Here is a 17,699-nt window from a genome sequence, read left to right as displayed (position 1 = left end):
AGGACCACCTGGGGGTGAGGCTGCAGGTTGGCAGGTGAGATCATGGGCTGAGGCCGTCACGGGGTGACAGGGATGAGGCTGGATTATCCTGCCATGCTCCTGCCCCAAATGGGAATGGGGCTAGGCCGAGAGCAACTTCCCCCACCTCCGACACCCCAAACGATACCGGGTTGAACGGGTGTCACGGAGACCACCTGGCCCCGCCCCACCCAGCCTGGCACTCACGGGCGTCCTGGTGCCCAGGAGGCGGGGGAGAGGTGCATGCGCTCCCTGTCATCCTGTATCTGGAGCCGGATGGGTCGCCTCAGTCCCCAGGAGATGTTGAGGAGCCCCTCGATGATCAGAGCCCCTTCTTCCTGTGGGGATCCACACGGGTCAGCCTCTTCCCCCAGAGCAGCCAGGCTCAGGGGTCACTGCCCACCCTCCCCACCCGGCCTCAGGACTCAGCCCCTGCCCACGGGACTCACCGTGCACTCAGGCCTCCCCAGACACGCCCTCTCCTCCCTGGCATCCCGTCCTCCGTTGGGGGAAGGCCCAGGAACTTCTGTGTGCTCCAAGGCACACAGCCCGGGGCTGAGAGGAAGCCTGAGGCGTGTCCTTCCACTGCCCGGGCGCAGGGTCTGGGACAGGGCTGCTGAGTCAGGTGTCGCAGAGGAACGCGGCCGCTGTCTGGCAGGCACGTCCACAGAGCGGCAAGGAAACACGTTCCAGGGAAGCACGGCTGTGCAGACACCAGTGCAACACAGGGCACCTCTTCACCCACTGCTGCACCTGGGCAGGGGACCCACGGCCAGCTGGCCCTACTGGGCATGTGCCGAGGGCACTGGATCCCATGCCCACGAGAGCAGAGGTGGACTGGGACAGTCCTCGCACTGTTCCCATGAGCGGCCTGAACCCACCCCCAGATTACCAAGCTGCCTTCTTTCCTGAGGGCCAGTCTTGCTTTCCTCACCACCTGGGATATGGACAGTCCCACGCCCCACCACTGGCACCCACGCTCGGAATATCTACAACAGCTCCCAGCCCGCGCCCCCGACCAGCCTTCATTTCCCAAGGTCTGCAGACGGCATGGCCACTCCCCTGCCACCAACCCTGAGGTCCTGATCGACAGAGTCCTCCAGAGGCACCCTCAGCCAGCTCCCACTTGCTCCCCTCAGGTCCTTGATTCTGTTCCTCTGACCTATTTCCGGCTCCTGTATAAGCACTACCACCTCTGGGCTCCCTGTGTCCAGCCTCATCACCCCCACAGGTGTGCCTGGCCAGGCTGCTCTGTCTGCAAGCTCAGAGCACCTGCCAGGAACCTTCTCAGCTTCACGCTTCCACAGAGTCTAGGTCTTCCCAGCTACGTGCTCCTAATCTGCTTTGATACTGGTCTTCTGGCAATGAACTTAAATCGTCATTCTCCCAAAGCCATCTCAAGCACCATTTTAGATTCACAAATGCCATTTCTTTCTCCTTGCTGACATCAAAAGCCCTGTGAGAAGAGGGACCTTGTGGAAAGTGTCATCCCTGGCAGTGCTTACAGAGGTGTCCTGCAGTGTCGATTTCACGGTTAGTTAGTAATAGTTTAAAACACCCTGCCATACACGGAGAAAATATTTCTCCTCTGTTTAAGTTTATCAAAAATACACAGAGCTTTCTGGAATGGCCTTGCACTATTTGCTAAAAAAGAAAACAGACAACAACAAAACCCAGAGCTATTTTTGATAACCACTGATGCTACACAGGCACAGATATGTAACTAAAGATATGTAACTGTATGTATCTAATACGTAACTGTAAAGGAAAGTCTAGATTGATCCACTGGAGTTAAAGGTCCCATGGGGATAGTAAGACAACCCAAAGTGGGGTTCAGGTCTTTGTTTTCAGACTTAGCTTCAGATGCCTCCGTGAGACGTTGACAGGTCGCTGGAGAGAGCCTCTGCCCCACCAGGAACACATCTCGGTGTGTTCATTCATGGACATGTTTATTCATGGACACCAGCCCCATGATAGACTCTGGGTGGAGGAGATGAAGCAGACACAGCCCCAGACTCTTTGATGCCCTGGGGGCACCGCTGGGGCAGGGGCAGCAAGGCTAGACATACTGAGGCCAGACCTCCAAAGTCGCTGTATGAAGGCTCTGGGGACCTTGCCATGCAGAAGGAGGTAGGGGACTTGTTCTGGGGAAGTGAGGCGCTGAGGCAGAGCTGCTGCCTCTGAGGTCAGGGTTAAGCTATGCTGGGGACCAGCTGGCCTGATGTGACTCAGGCCTGGTATCCCTGCACAAGCAGCATGGGTGCGCCCAATCTGAGCCCCCTACCACTGCTCTACTGCGCCCCAGACTGGCCCCATCAGAATGGAGGGGAGGCCCTGTCAGCCTGCAGCTTTCTCTGATCAAATCAGAGAAGCCCAAAGTAGAGAAGAGGGACCTCCAGGGCAGCCCTCACCACGCAGGTGGGGAAGTAACAGGACGAGAACACAGGTCCCAGGGCCTGGACTTTCTACAAGTTGGGAAATCAACCTGGGCCCCCTAATTCTATCCCAGTCAACACTTCCCTCCTCAGTTCAGCCTATTGGCTTATTTGCTAATTGCTAATGAATTCAAAGAGAGCCAGAGAAACAGACAAAGGCTCTATGGAAGCATCCAGATGAAAGAGCTATCGAGGTGGGAATTGCTATGTTTAACTGAAATCCTGATCATGGGTTGGCCCCATGCCTTGGCCCATGAGAAATACTCTAGCCAGAATGCATGAACTTGGGACTGCCAGCTCCTCCCACTTGCCTCGGCATCTAGGGTCTGTCCAACAATCAGACTTCCAACCTGAGCTTCTGTCTCAGTGACTTGCTTTCCATCCCCTGCCCACGGGAACAAGACAGGCACCTTCCAGGTGGGCCTACGGCTAGGTGGATGATGTGAGGTCTGTCTGAGAAGGGTATGGTGCTGGCTCTCTACAAGAGCTTTCCCAGGGTCACCTGCCTCTCCCTCAGCTGCCTCCTGTGCTGACACACTCACCCCTGGACACTAGCAGTGGCCTCCCAACACTGGCCAGGTGCTCCTCGGTCTCCCTGTTAGCTGCCCTTTAGGCCACGCACAGCGGCCAAGTCAGTCCTTCAAAGCAGAAGCCAGACTCTTGCACCCTTGTTCAAATCCTGTTCTCCCCACCTGGGCCAATCATATGGGCCCCTGGCTGTCCCCTGCCCAGCAGACTCTTGTCACAGTGGCTTTGCACATGCTTCCCCTCTACTGGGAACACACGACCCTCATTTGTTCAGCTCTCTGCTCAATGTCCCCTCTTAGAGAGGACCCTCCTGACCCCTCGACCACAGTGCAGCTGGCCTTTTCTTTGCAGCTGTAATCAGTACCCAACATCACAGCACCCATCCACTGAGTACTTAATTCTTTCCCTCACTAACAGCTAAGCTCTAGGATGCAATGATTTGTTCACTGCTTACGTCCTCTGTACCTAGAACAGTCACTGGTGCACAAGAGTACTAATTAGATACCTGGGGAACAAAGAAACAAACCAGTTATCATTTGAAAGCACCATATCTGGGAAGCAGCAATACCAGGACCCTGCAGGCTGCCCCTGGTTCCAGAAGAAGGTGGGCACATCCCAACTCCCAGCAGGCCCAGGGAGCCCGGCCTTAGCCACCTCCAGGCTGAGCCCTGCATCGCTGTATCTGGCAGGGTCCCTCACAGGTGCAAGCCCAGGGCTCTGCAAGAGCTAGCACCGGGCCAGAGTGTCCTGAGGTTGCTGGGTACTAGTGTAAGGTGTAGTGGGGAACACTTCTAGGCGGAGGTGGCAGACCCTAGGGCTGCTTGTGGGAGCCCAGTGGAGCCCCCTGCCTCTCCCAGTGGCCACCCCACCCCTGCCCGGCAGAGTAAACATTCCCAGAAGGTCCCACAGGCGCAAATGCTGGCTCCAAGCTGCCAGCTGGGCCAGGCCCCGCCCGCCAAGCTGTTTTCCTCTGAGAGCCTTCCTGAGAACTGCTATTTTTGGCCCGTGTGACAGTAACTGATTGCTGGTTTAAAGGTATAAAAGCAGCTGCCAGGCCCCAAGGTTTGCCAGACAGCTCAGGGAGGATTCCACTCTGGACAGCGGCACATCGTACAGAGGCCAACGCACATCTTCCTCGTCGTCCTCCTCCCAGCAATCTGACGGCGGACACAGGGCTCCAACTGCTGGACCCTGAGCTTCCTGGGGGCTTTCTGTGGGCGTCCTTGCTCATCCAGCTCCCCTGTCACCCCAGACCTCCTCAGCTGCAGGTAAGAGAGAGCAACTGCCCTCTGGTTTGAGGTAAAACAAAAAGGCGTTGGGTATCATTGAAGCAGTTCTCAGCCTGGGACACGCACAGCCTCACTGCGGGTAAGAGACCAGGCTGCAGCTAACTGCTGTAACAACAGCTGCGGAGGGCTTTATATTCATAATGGAATTTCCCATGAGGTGTCATTCCACAAGTTTTTCCCAACGCCCCTGAGAGGTGTAATTTTAATGCCTTTTTATGGATGAGTAAGTGGAAGCTTGGAGAGGTGACTTTGCCAAAGGACTCCAGGTCAGGAACTGTTAAGTTTGGTTTTAAACCCAGGTTTCCTCTGACTCCAGTCCGTGAGGCTGGGTTCTCTGATTTGTATGGGTTCTTGAACAACAGTAATGATAGAATCTTAAGTAATGTTAGCAGGAAGAGCCCAGGAGTTCGAGCCTGGTCTTGGATCTGCAGACTTTAAACTGCTCTCAGGGATGTGATTCACCCAGGCAGCCTCAGGTGGGGAGGGGACACAGGAAGGGTGTCAGGATGGCACACTAGTCCTTCACCCCAGTCCTCTGTCAACCAACAGGTTGCTGCTTCCTTGTGGCCGGCAGCCATGAGGTCCCGGCTTTTGCTTTCCGTGGCCCACCTGCCCACAATTCGGGAGACCTTGGAGGAGATGCTGCCCGGTGGGCCTGGAGAGGACCCCCCCACCTCCCCTAGCCTGGATGACTACGTGAAGTCCATTTGTCAGCTGGCGCAGCCCACCTCAGTGCCGGATGAGGCTGCAGCCAGGGTCCGACCCAGTAGACCCCACCGGCCAGCCCGTTTCCGTGAGAAGAGCTGCACCACTGGGTCCCTACAGGACATCACCACCTGCTTCAGTGGCCAGAAGCCCACACTACCTGGGGCCAGCACTGTGGACCCCCTGGACTGGCTCTTTGGGGAGTCTCAGGAAAATCGTCCAAGTGGGAGGGACATGCCAAGGAGGACTGGATCCTCTGCTGACCCCTGGGCTTCATGCAGACAGATGGACAGTGGCAAGGCCCGGGGGAGCCCCAGAAGGAGGCTGAGTGATGTCAGGGCTCCAGGGCACTCTCTGCTGAGACTGCAGACGAACTGGCACCAGTGCTCCCAGGCTTCTGGGCAACCTGGCCAGGATGGAGTTTCCCCAACAAGCCCCCGTCCCAGCAGCGTCCTTAGAACTCTCTATTTGCACCTCCCCGTGATCCATGAACTCTGACCCCTCCCCAATAAAGACTTCTGCAAATAACATACAGGTCGACGTCACCTCTCTACCCTCCCCCTCCCCCCACCCCAGGTGGGCACCGCCCCTGGCAGGTCTCTGGGAGGGAACTGCCTCTCTGCAGAGGCGCCCTGCTTTGGCAACTCATAGTGAGACCCCTGCTCTGAATAAGAGCCTATCTCACATGATGTGGCAATCGATACGCATCCTGTTTGCACTGCTCCTAACTGGCTGATCACCTTGGGCGAGTTATTTAAACATCTCTTCCTTGGTTTTCTCATGGGTAAAATGGGGGTAATCAATGGGACCTGCCTCCTAGGTTGTGCTGATGAGTAAATGGGCTAAAACGCGCACACATCCTGGGGCGCGTGTTACAAGCCCACACGTGGACTAGCTGTTGTTTACGTGGCTGCCTCACAGGTGGGGAAATGAGTAGGTGGGGGGAGAGGAGAAGCAAAGGCCTCAGCCCTGGTGGTTTCAGAGCCAGGCCCTGGGCGCTCGCAAGTCAGCCCCGTGGCTCCCCACACGCCTGCTTCCCCCAAGAGCCCCATGAGCAAACGGAGTCTCAGCAAATGCACCTGCTGTTTTTCGGGGACTTGTCACTGGGGCACCCGCGGGTACCTCAGAGGCTCCACCTCACGGGACCTGTTGCGTCGTGGGGAACGTTTTCCCCACGCTGAGGGCCAAGACAGAACCTGCACTAGCTCAGCCTGCAGGACACCAAACGACTGGACCAGGTGGCCCTGTCCCCGCCCATCCCCACCCTCACCTGCCTCCACCCAGGGACCACTTATCCGTGGGGCAAAGTGCAGGGTGTTGTCCAGGTGCCCTGCTCTTGGGCAAGTTCAGGGGCCAGGGCCTCGCTCCACATGTCTGTGGGTCCCCCACAGCCCTGGGCCCCTACATCCTGGCAAATCCCAGTTCTCAGAGGCATCTGGCAAGCAAGGAGGTGAGGGTGAGGGATGGGGGAGGGGGCAGATTTCTTTCCTCAGGGAGACAGGTGAGGCATCAGAGAACTCAAAAGAGACAGGCTTAAGACCCATTGCCCTGTTCTCTTGGGCCAAGCCAGAGCTGGCTGCCCTGGTCAGCGTGGGAGGGACAGAGGAGAGGAGGAGGATGGAGCTGAGGCCACGGGCAAGCTCATGGCCAGGTTCAGTTTCCTCCACCTCCTTGCCCTGTAGACTAGCAAACTACTTTGCCTTCCTTTTCTCTCTCTCCCTCCCTTCCTCCATCCCTCCCTTCCCCCCTTTTTTTCTTTTCTTTTCTTTTCTTTCTTTCTTTCTGATTTTAAAATATTTTAAAAATTGCTTTGGACATTTACAATATTTATCTGTCCTCTTTTATGTGTGTTTTGTGGGGAGGCAAAATGTAAACCATGAATTTAAAAGAAAAAGTTTCAGACAAGCAGTTTACTTAGTTTCCTGATCTGTAAAATGGGGACAGCAACGCCTGTCCTTCATACCCTACAGTGGTTGGGGAAACGGTACAAATGAAGTTGGAGATGGAGTTATAAGCACTGTATACAAATTTTCCAACTGTCACAACTGCTGTGTCTCTGGTTGACTCAAACCTCTGGGTCCCTGACTTTCTCCAGCAAATATGTGTGGGGCAGGCTTTGACCAGAACATCCTAAGGAGGTGGTGAGGAGGGCTGACCTGCTGAGCGGGTGCCTGGCTGGTGACTGGACGGGTCAGGCTTACTGGGCCAGCCTCATAGCAAAGCGGTGTGAAACTAGGATGACGCTGGCTAATCGCCCCAAGCTCAGAAATCACACTGCTGCATTTGGGGAGATCAGATAGGGCCAAGGAGATGTCTGGGCTCTGGGCTCCTCTGCTAATACCCCCCACGTAAAAGAAGCTAATGGCACCTTCAGACGGTGCCAAAAAAAAAAAAAAAGATGAATAAAGGGCTGGGGGAAGGAGCTTCTGGCAGTGTCCCAAGCTCTTGAGTACAGAACAGCCGAACAGAAAGTCCTCGTGGTGGGGCCCTATGGAGCAGTCTCATCCTCCTCCCACCCACCACTGAGACAGGGAAGGGACACAAATGCCCCTCCCGCCTGGAGAGACAGACTGGAAAGCACCCAGGGACCCCCAGGGAATACATCTACGGGCCCAGCACTCACCAGGAACCGGTGGTCTGTCTGTCAACCCTGTCATTCCTGCCTTCAGGCCTTAGAAGAAGGGGGATCATTATAAGAGGGAAGGGGACCCCTGGCGGAGGGAAGCTCCTTCCCTTTCTTGCGCTCGTGCAGGGGGCCAGGGGATGAGGTCCTATACTGGGTGTAGTGTGCGCTCAGGCCACCAGGGGGAGCTTTGGGCCTACTCAGAGCTGAGCGCGGGGAGGGGTGGGAGGCTGGCTTTGGCAGCGGCCACACACCCACCACACACCAGAACACCAGGGCCCTACTGCCTCCAGCTCACACAGTCAGCAGTGATATATTTGCCCACTGGCATTTCCAGGGTGGTCCATTATTCTCTAGAGTCACCAACCAGCCGGGTTAAAATGCTTTGCTCTCTTCAAAAGGCACAATTGCTCCCAGTTGATCACACTTTTCAATGTAAAACAAGCAAAATGATCCCAGAGGCACGGTTTACAATGAAGGAAGATAGTGCTTCGGCCTCCTGAGCAGGAATCCTTTGTTCCTAGTTCTGTAGAAGCTGGGGGAAAGTTCACCGGGAAATGCCTGCCCCAGGTGTGGCCCCTGCCTGTGACACATTTCATCTCTCCGAGTTCTGTGGGCCCCAGATCAGACAGTGGACAAGAAAGTGCCCCCAAACTGTAGCAGCCAGGCTGAGGATGCTCCGGGGCAGGCCCAGAGACAAGTTGGGTGGGGGGGGGTCTCTTGCAGAGCCCCTTGCGGCGCTGGGAGGGCATACCCGATGCTGAGCTCCCCACGCTTAGCTTGGGGATCGAGCTTGGGAAGCAGGGGTGACGGATGAAGCGCTTTCCGAGTCCCTGAGGCCTGGTGAGTCATGCTCAATCAAGACCTCCACAGACCTCCAGAGCTTAATGCTGGCGATGGTATCGCTGTATTATACACTTCTCTGCTCAGGTCTTGGAGGCACGCCAGAGTCTTTGACTTCCTTCAGGATCATCTTGGGCCAGAGACTCTAAGAGTCTCAGTTTCTTTGTTTGGAAAATGGTCACTCCTCCCTTACAAAGCTCTTGTACTACAATAAATACAATAGAGGCAAAGCTCTGCTTGTCTGCCCTGCCCTCAGGGTCTGCAGTGCCGGGAGAGCCCAGTCTCGGGTGGCCCGGCAGCAAATTCTACGAACTTTGAGTCTCTGAGGCCCAGAACGTCCCAGGTCAGCAACCTGAGGAACTGCAGAGCCCCGGACGGTGGGTGGTGGGTGAGTCACCCAGAGACGTGGTGCCCCAGGACCCAGTCACACATTTCAGCATTAGAACGTCCGACTCCCAAGCCCGGCAGCCTGTCTCTATGGTGGCGGTCACCTCCCAAAGACACACACTCCCTCAGGCCGGCACACCTTGGCTGTTAAAGCTGCAGAAGGTTCCTGAAAGGTACTTTCCGGCTCCAATGAGATCAGGTCAGATCCTCACACCTTCTTTAGGGTTAGGAATATGAAAATCCCTGCCTGTGGGATGTTAAGTTCCTACCTTTGGGGCCAGCAGAAGCACCTCTTCCCCACGGCAGGGTACTATACTCCTTCATGTGGACTGTCCCATCACACAAACAGGTTTGGGGCTTCCCAGTCCCTCTCCCCACTCAGCTGTTCCTACAGAGGGGATTGTTTTGGGGAATCCCAAGTGCCAAGATCAAGCTCCTAGACTAGCTGTTCTCAGACTTGGCCTTCATCAGAATCCCCTGGAGGACTTGTCAAAACACAGCTGGGAGGGTGAAGAGTTTCTGATTCAGCAGGCCTGCGGGAAGGAGGGTGATAAGAATTTGCAGTTCTAACCAGTTCCCCGGGGATGCGGAAGCTGCTGGTGTGGGGACCACATGTTGAGAACCATCATGATCTTAGAGCAATCCCTGGATGGCCCAGAGGTGAGGAACAGGGTCCAGTCACAAGACCCCACCCCATGCCTTCAGCACAAGAACTGAAGTGAACCCAACTCCTCACTTAGCAGCACACATCAAAACTTCCCAGCACGCTGGGGCTCAGGACTCATCCCAACTTGCTCCAGGCCCGCATCTGCTGGTTAGTTATCTAACACCTATGCACAGGTACCGCACCATGCCTAGCCGAGGGGATGCAGGTCTAGGAGGGCACTTGGCCCAGGTCTAGGGGCTTATCACTCAAGTAAGAAAAGAGACAGAGAAAGCAGGGATAGCAGGATGCTAGGATCAGAGCCCTGCGGGCAGCAGTAAGGAGCTGGGCCAGGGCGGGCTGCTGAGACAGGTGTCAGTGGCTGCTCTGCAGAGGAGCCCGAGCAAAGAAGCGTGCAGAAATTCTGAGGGGTGGGGAACAAGCTGTCAGGGCTGGTCCCAAGGCCCCACGCAGGGTGGGTGGATCAAGGGGAGGCAGAGTGTGAGGTTTGTATCATTCCAGGTTGTCACAGGCAGCCTAGCACTGCCTGAGCCAGGAGCTAGCAGCCTCCCCCCGGTCCAGGCTCCTGAACTGTGTGACACTGGCCTGGCCTGGCTGATGGAGTTCACCTCCCTGACACTGACTGGTGATCGCCCTGCTGCCCAGAGCTGCCTGAACTTCGGGGCTCACTCTCTGTTCTATTAATTACAGAAGGGGATGTGTGGTTGTTTGAAGAACTAATGGAAGCGAGATTAGTGAGCAGAGTGGCTTCCACCTGCATGAGGTCTCTGTGGGTTGCCAGGGCTTGCACTGTCCGTTCCCGTGTCCAACAACAGAAGGGGAACTCAGAGGCCACTGGCCCTTGCCAGACACTGATGGGCTAGACAAAATCCAAGAGTCAACCCGATCTCAACCATGGAAACCTCCCAAAATAAAGCCTAATCGCGATCACAATAAGACACCCCAGTTTGGCTTTTCAAGTACCCCAATATCCCGACCAGTGTTCCCATGTGAAAGATCTGGACGTTCTGGATAGTGGGTGGCAAGACCAGGCCTTCACTTGATCTGCCCGGTGAGCAGCTCCCTGAGCCTGGGCCCTGCTGGCCACTCCCTGGAGTCCAGCTGGTGCCCACGTGCTTGTATTTGGCTTGTTTTGTTTAGGCCACACAGTGCTTTGAGGTTTGGGAATGCCACATGAAATTCCAGACATCTAGCTTCCTTTGAAAAATCAGGAAGGGCCTGGGTGTACCAAGCCCACATCCCTGCACAGCTGCCCTGGGTATATGATGTGACCTGTGCTCTCCAATGTCCTCCACTCCCCACGCCCATGCCTCTCATGTGCGGAACTTCCTGGCCCTGTAAGCATCTTCTGGGGAGCTCTCCTCTATCGCAAGGCTTTCCTCTTGGTTGACAAGCACAGAGACTCTGCTTTCACTCCTGCGTTGCCCCGTGAACCTGGGCAAGCCATGGCCTTGTCCTGAGTTCCTCATCTGTGCTGGGATGAGCAGAGGAGGCGCTGGACTGTGTGGTCTCAAAGATTTCAGACTCCAATGTCCCGGCCTTCAGAAGACAAAAGCCCCAGGTGGAAGGAGAAGGCCCACAAGGGGATTTCCATCAGCTCTGCATTCTCACGGGTATGGTCCAACCCTCAGTACACCTTGCAGGGATCTCAAGGGAGATAACCTGGTCCCCAACTCAGGGGATGGGTGACCTTACAATTTATTATACAAACTGGACACTCAGAGTGAAGGATATGGTCTTAAGAATTACCCTTGATTAACAGGTATAAAGCAGCACTATTTTTGGCAAGCCAGGATAAATGGTGACCCTATGAAAAAGAAGGGAAATGGGCCTTACCTCTCTGTGTCTCAGCTGAAAGCTTCTGCCCTCATGGTAGCAGTTGTAGGTTTTCAGCAGGCTTAAGAGCTCCGACCTAAAAAAGGTAAAGACACATATATGCTCTTGGAATGTGGTGGGGCCTTGGATAAGGCATTTGGCTTCGCTGGGCTCAGTTTCCTCATTTGTAAAATGGGCATAATGTACACGTTTTGCCAACAACATATAATCCATTGAGAGACTAGATTTTGCCATCAGACCCACACCCTTTGGTCTTCTAAGGAGTTTCACAGATCAGTGCTCCTGGAAAGCCCGGGGTGGGGCTGCGAAGGAAGCAAAACTCACAGAGGGGCCCAGGTCACCCTATTGTACTTCTAGGGTGTTTGCACAATTTCACTATTATAGATAAGAGTTCCTGACAATCTCCCTGTACCTTACCTCTGAGTCACCTTCTCAGAATAAGTCACTTGGGCTTAGATAATTGGCATTTTAAAGGCTTGCTTTTTCTCCCCACATTACTTCCTACAAGGGTCTGGGGTGGCTGCTATGAAGGTACCACCAGGATGCCTCTTCCCCATCCTGACTTCCTGGACGTGTGATCAAGGGATGAAGGTGGCAGCCCCTGAGAGTAAGATCCTGAAGGCCCTAGGATGGCTACTCTGTCCAAATGCTGTCTCCCCAGAATAAAAGGAAAGCCACAGCTTGTGCCCTGGCTGAGGTGTGGTGGAGAGAAAATGAAGACAGCTCCCTGTACCCAAGCTGGGCTCTGCAGGGCAGTGCAGTCCAATAGACATGCAATGCAAGCTACACACATCATTTAAAATCTTCTAGTAGCTATATTACCAAGGAAAATAAAACAGGGGAAATTAGTTTTAATAACACATTTTATTGAATCCAGTGTATCTGAAATATTATCATGTCAATGTGAAATCTATGTAAAAATTATTGAGATTCTGCTCATTATTTTATTTTGTAAGAAATGTTTGCTAGCTGGAGCATCTTTTATATTCACTACATCTCTCCAGCCACAGGTGCCGTGCTCAGCAGCCACATGTAGCTGACGGCTCCCCTACTGGACAGAGATGCTCTTGAACCTCTCAGGTAATGCTTTCACCCACACTCGAGCAACCCAGGGCCTGGATGAGAAAAACACGCTCTGGTGCTCTGTTGTGCAGCCCTGTGTGATGTGGGGTGATGGTAACTGACAAGGGAACCCATTTACAACTTAATGGCATTAACAATGCAGGATTCAATACTGCATGTTCACTGTGCTTATAAGTGTGCAAACGCTGAATATAAAATTGTTAGGATATGTACATGTATAACATATCTAAATCATGTATGGTTGTTATTATGACTTTTTTCAAAATGATATTAAATATTGTTACATTGTTCTTATTATCAGATCTAAATAAGGAAAATGATGGTGTAGGAGTACTGTCTGTTTTCTCAGGGTCTTTAGTAGGAGGACCCCAGCGGGCAGGTCCTCAGCAAAAGCTAGTCCATTTCAAGGAGGCTTGGTTTGTCTTCAGGATGGCAGATAGGAGCTACCCAAATTTAGAAAATACCTGGACTCAGGACTTGAAAAGCAAGATAAAATGAAAAAATACACTTTTCTTTAGTTCAGCAATGAACTTGGAAAAGTATCCCCAACAGTATTTTTATGATGAGACCAGGAGTCTCATCATAAACAAAATAAAATAAATAAAAATAAGCTGAGAAAAATATACTCGTTTTTTTTTTCCTGAACTGTTTAATGCAATAAGATGTTAGTATTGCTCTAGTTTTTATATAAATTAAATGCCATCTCTGCAGATTCACAGCAGGCACTGTCATACTTTCCCGCTTTTGTCTGCCCAAGGAGGCAGGGGTCAAATTCATGCCTTGATCCTTGATCTCCAAAGCACTTCAAAAAGAAGTGCTCTCATCACTGTCCCTGGGGCAGGTACATCACTGTATCTACAAAAAGTGCCCAGAATTCCTCCACCCACAGGCTGCCCATGGCAGGGGAGTGGCCGCGGGGGGAAGGCAGGCACGGAGACCCCTCTTTGCTCACAATGGCTTACTTCAGAATGGACTTGCTGTCGCTGATCGGCACGTGAGAACTGGGTGGACAATCTTCCTTCATCTTTTGCTGTTGTCTGCAGACTCGGAAGTTACCTGCTGGTAGACAAAGGAGGGCCCACAGACACCTAAGCTGGGAGGAGTGATGGCCAGTGAGGCGCCAGAGCCTTGGTGCAGAGGTTGGAGCTTCTGCCTCACCTCCCACCTCCCCACCCTCTCATGTCCCCACGCCCCGACCCCTACCTCACTCCCACCCCACCCCCGCCCCCAGGTACAGGGCCAGACCTAGAGGACTTCATGGGACCCCACACCCACACGTGTCAGGCAGGGCAAGGTCAGAACTGCCCTATCAGACCCCTTCCCAAAAGCTCTTCATGAGCCCCAGGAATCAGACCAATCTCCTCAATATTTCAGATTATATGTTTTTTTTCTTGATGGACACCCTGAATGATGGTTTCTACCTTGATTGCTCCCTCAAACCTCTAAGTCACCCCTGGCCTTTCTCCTCCGTTTCCACGGAGCCTGAGGTGGTCCCCCCATCACTGTCTTTGGAGTCAGCACACCTGGACCAGCTCTCCTAGTGATGGGCTAATCGGTACCATGTTCACTACATGCTAGAGACTGTTGAGCATATTCTATGAATTATCTTGTTTATTCCTTACAACACCATTATAAGGTAAGTACCATCCTATTCCCATTTCACGGATGAGAAAACAGGGGACAGAAGTTAAGTACTTGGCCCAAGATTCCCAGTGAGTAAATGGCAAAGTCACCGAACACAAGCATCTAAGCTCTAGATGCTGGTCTCTTAGCCCCTTCTCTATACTGATATCAGACAGTAACTTAAACCCCCAGACCCTTCATTTTTCTCATCTGTACCATGGAGTAACCTCTATCCTATAGGATTGTTCGTGGACTCACCCATGAAACTGTCTCTGTCTCTTCTCATTCACAACCTGGAAAAGTTTGTGGAGCTTCCCAAGCCCTCCTAGGTTTCTTTCACAGAGGGTAAATCCACTAGAGCTTTCTCTATCCTGTTGGCATCATCCGTACAGATTCTTACTTCTCTCTGTCTCTGCATTATTCTGGCCGAGCACTCTCTTATCAAGGCCCCCTATGTGTCGGGCACTGAGCCACAGCTTCACACACACATGCATACTCTAACCTTGACCCTGCCTCTACCCCCCTTCTCCCAGTTGCAGCTAGGAATCTGAGGGGTTGTTACTCTGGGAGGTGGCACCAACAGGGCACACAGTGTGTCTTTCACACCATGGAGCTTGCTTGGCTCCTTCACAAAAAAACCCAACATCTATTCACACAAACCTGGCTCAATCGTGTCTTCCTGACCTGTGTGTGTGCCAGTGCTACTGGGGGTGGGTGGGAGGTGGTCAAGGTCAGGTCCAACTGCTGTGGTATGGGTGACCTCAGAGCAGAGCCCGTCGCTGTAGAGGGGCGCTGACTCTTGACTAGCCCAGCACACTCTTCCCTGCTGGCTTGATCCACCCACAGACAAGATGTGCCAGCCTTCTTGTGGCCACAGCAGCCCTGAATAAGCATTTGATTCTGGAGGCAGAGGACACACACCTGGCGTAGAGAAGGGGAATGGTTTGAGAGAGGTGGGCTTCCCAGTGACATCAGAATCATCTCCTAAATTCCTCCCCTCTGCCTGAGTCTACAGTGAGGCAAACTGTGGCCTGCAGAGAGGGCAGGCCCCCAGCTGTGGCCAGCAGCCAGCCCTACCTCTGTAGGGCACAGGGCATTGGCACTGTGGGGGCCTGGAGCTGGGACTTCCAGCTGCCTTCTTCTTGGCCTATTTCAAAATAGGGTTTCAGTTCCTCAGCACCTCGGATACCCTGTGGAAAAAGTGATCTGCCAGGCTCCCTCTCTGGGTCCTTCCTCAAATGCTTCCGATGCAGAAGCTGGCTTCAGCTCAGGGCAAGGCTGGGTTTCTCAGTCAACATTGTTTCTGTGGGTTCATGACACAACTGTCTTGCTTTAAGCAAGCTCATAATGGAAAGGGCTGGATTTACCCAGAAATAACAAGAGATGGTTTTTTTCTCTTGCCTTCCTCTGTAGCCAGCTTCTCTTCCACTCCTCCCCACTTCCTGCTCTGAGCTCCACAGTTCCCCTAATGGGTTCTATGCTTTTTCTCCCCTTTGGGCTTTTACAGCCATTCTCTGCTCAGAACCCTCGTCCTATACCCTAAACCGTCGCTCGCCAGGAAGCCCGTGCCGGAGCTGACCCCTTCTCCAGCAGTAGCAGCAACAGCTGCTCTCTGGCCTAGCTCCTGCCCCCAGCTCTCCCCTGCAGGGCCGGCCTCTTGTTTTGACTCTCCCAGGAGAGGAGGAGGGTGGTGTGGCTGGGCTGTCGCTTTTCTGCCTCACCACTTGTTTCCAGCACGGAGTGCAAGCCTGGGACGCTGCAGGAGGTCCGCAAATGGCTGTTAAAATCATGGGGTCCCCCAAAGTCAACTTTCCAGAATTGTGCATACACAGCTGGAATAAATCATGCAAAAGTCTGCAGGGGCCAGGGAAGTGACTCAGCTGAGGGACACTGGTCAGGGGACTTGGGGACACATTCCTCTTCCAGAGGGGCAGATCTTCTGGTGTTTCATAAGCCAGAAATCTGGATTTTTATGGGCTACATTTTACTGTTTAAAGTTGGGTGACTGTGGTAGAGACAATTACTGCCCCTGGAATGATCACATGATAGCTCCCGTTCCCCAGCCCCCTGCAGCTATGGGGCCACGTGACTAGCTCTGCAAACAGAAGTGTTGTTGTCACTCCCAGGCCAGTGCATCTGAGCCAATGGATGACCCTGCGGCTCTCTTGTTCCCTGTCGTGGTGACCCAGAAAGCCACATGTCCCAGTAAGTACAGCTTCTTGATGGTCCGCCTGGCTCCCAGAGTGCTTCTGCGGACCGGACGCCTCTGCCAATCCACAACGACTATGGACTGGGAAAGAGAAATAAACCTCTGCTGTGTTTCAGGGATTTGTTACTGCAGCATAACCTAGGCTATCCTGACTAATTCAGTAAATAATAAAGTGAAAATGAATATATATATGTATGTATATGTGTGTGTGTGTGTAACTGCTGATGCAGGACATGACTCCGTTTATAACACTGTCATTCTCCCAAAGCATGTGGGGAATATGCCCATTTTGCTCTATTTAGTAGGGACACTTTCAAGTGGAATTCTCTATATCAAGCAGTGATTAGTTATTAATAGAAGATGCTTCTTAAAGTGCTTTGGGCTGGGAGCTGCTAAAGACCCGTGTAGCTTCAGTTGCATGCTTTCTCCTCTCTGGGTTTTCCTTGATTTTCCCATCTGTACAATGAGAATATTGATCTCCAATGAGTTAGAAATTTTCTCAACTGTAGAACTCTTTGTTCAAATGCAACAGTTATGCAAATCAGATTAAAGGGGCTGCTCTGGTTGAAGGTGAGGTGCGTGGCAGGGAGCCCATCCGTGGCTTGGCCTAGGGCTCTGGATAATACTGTGCTGAGTAACACAGGAGAGGCTCCCCGCAATGGCCTTCTGGAATGCTTTACCCTCAAGAGCCTGCTTATTTAAAGGACACGACCAACGGGTCGAGTGTCTCCAGCTGGAGTTGGGTGATATCAGCTGGGGGAGACAGCTCAGAGGGAATCAGGAGGAAAGTGCAGAAGCGTCCTGGATTGCAGAGAGCAAAGTGAAAGGAGAAGGTGGCTCGTAGGGTAAACAGCTTATGTGGCAGGGACAGAGAATGGGGTACACCATCCCAGGTGAGGGAAGGAGATAAGTAAGCAAGGCTTGGGGAAGGCAACGAGGGCGCTTTCAAATTGCCAGGCGGGGTCTGAGCCTTACAGGGGGGAGAGTTTGCTCTATAGAAAAACAATCTCTTCTTTGAGAGAACCACATACTGCTGTGTCCTCTGACATCCATCATGTGCGTGGCCCGAAGCCAGTCTCGTGGTCTCTGGTTCTCACGTAACCTATCCCCCCCACCCCAACTCGGCAACACCTCCATCTTCTTGTGTTCCAGACCTGAGCTCTGGGGTCACTCTCAGAATTCCTCTCCCAATGCCGGCGCTGCATCTGTTGTGCCTCCTTTACCCGACTGGAGGTAGAGGAGGTTTTCATTGATTTTGATACTCCCAGTGTCTTGTCCGGTTCTCAAGTGAGCTGCATGTGTACCTAAGAGGCATCCTAGGGGTAACCTGAATGAGAGAGCTTTGAGGGACAGCAGGCACACAGACCCCGGGAAGAAAGCCAACTGAGATTTCTCTCCATTTGGAGCGTGTTCCTGAAACCGCCCGTTAAACATTCACTGTCCTCATGCATTGGGC

At 53.1% G+C, this 17,699-nt stretch overlaps 2 protein-coding genes and 1 non-coding gene across 12 annotated transcripts in view; 2 read left to right on the top strand and 1 right to left on the bottom strand.

Annotated features, from left to right (window-relative positions):
- LOC131750062 (uncharacterized) overlaps nt 1-17,699 on the top strand; it is a 99,190-nt gene that overhangs the window by 17,797 nt on the left and 63,694 nt on the right. For all 7 annotated transcript variants that reach the window (XR_010838903.1, XR_010838901.1, XR_010838902.1 and 4 more), the window contains one exon: nt 12,333-12,408. This is a non-coding gene — a transcript (uncharacterized protein). The remainder of the gene's footprint in view (nt 1-12,332; nt 12,409-17,699) is intronic.
- Nucleotides 1-17,699, bottom strand: part of RASSF4 (Ras association domain family member 4) — a 35,082-nt gene that overhangs the window by 11,669 nt on the left and 5,714 nt on the right. For 2 of the 4 annotated variants that reach the window (XM_059052349.2, XM_067025135.1), the window contains exons 2-4: nt 13,374-13,470; nt 11,329-11,404; nt 226-356 (exon numbers count right to left, since the gene is read on the bottom strand). In XM_059052349.2, the coding sequence (XP_058908332.1) occupies nt 226-356; nt 11,329-11,404; nt 13,374-13,435 (269 nt within the window). In that variant the 5' untranslated portion in view covers nt 13,436-13,470. The remainder of the gene's footprint in view (nt 1-225; nt 357-11,328; nt 11,405-13,373; nt 13,471-17,699) is intronic. The other 2 variants (XM_059052348.2, XM_067025134.1) reach the window with 1 other exon arrangement.
- DEPP1 (DEPP autophagy regulator 1) lies at nt 4,035-5,503 on the top strand. Its single transcript, XM_059052342.2, has 2 exons — nt 4,035-4,249; nt 4,820-5,503. Exon 2 carries the CDS (start codon nt 4,847-4,849, stop codon nt 5,471-5,473), a length of 627 nt encoding a protein of 208 aa, XP_058908325.1. The 5' UTR covers nt 4,035-4,249; nt 4,820-4,846; the 3' UTR covers nt 5,474-5,503.

This window comes from Kogia breviceps, chromosome 2, assembly GCF_026419965.1.
Source record: "Kogia breviceps isolate mKogBre1 chromosome 2, mKogBre1 haplotype 1, whole genome shotgun sequence".
Lineage (NCBI taxonomy): Eukaryota > Metazoa > Chordata > Mammalia > Artiodactyla > Physeteridae > Kogia > Kogia breviceps.
Note: the sequence above shows the minus strand (reverse complement) of the source record. Positions and strands in the feature narration are given on the sequence as shown.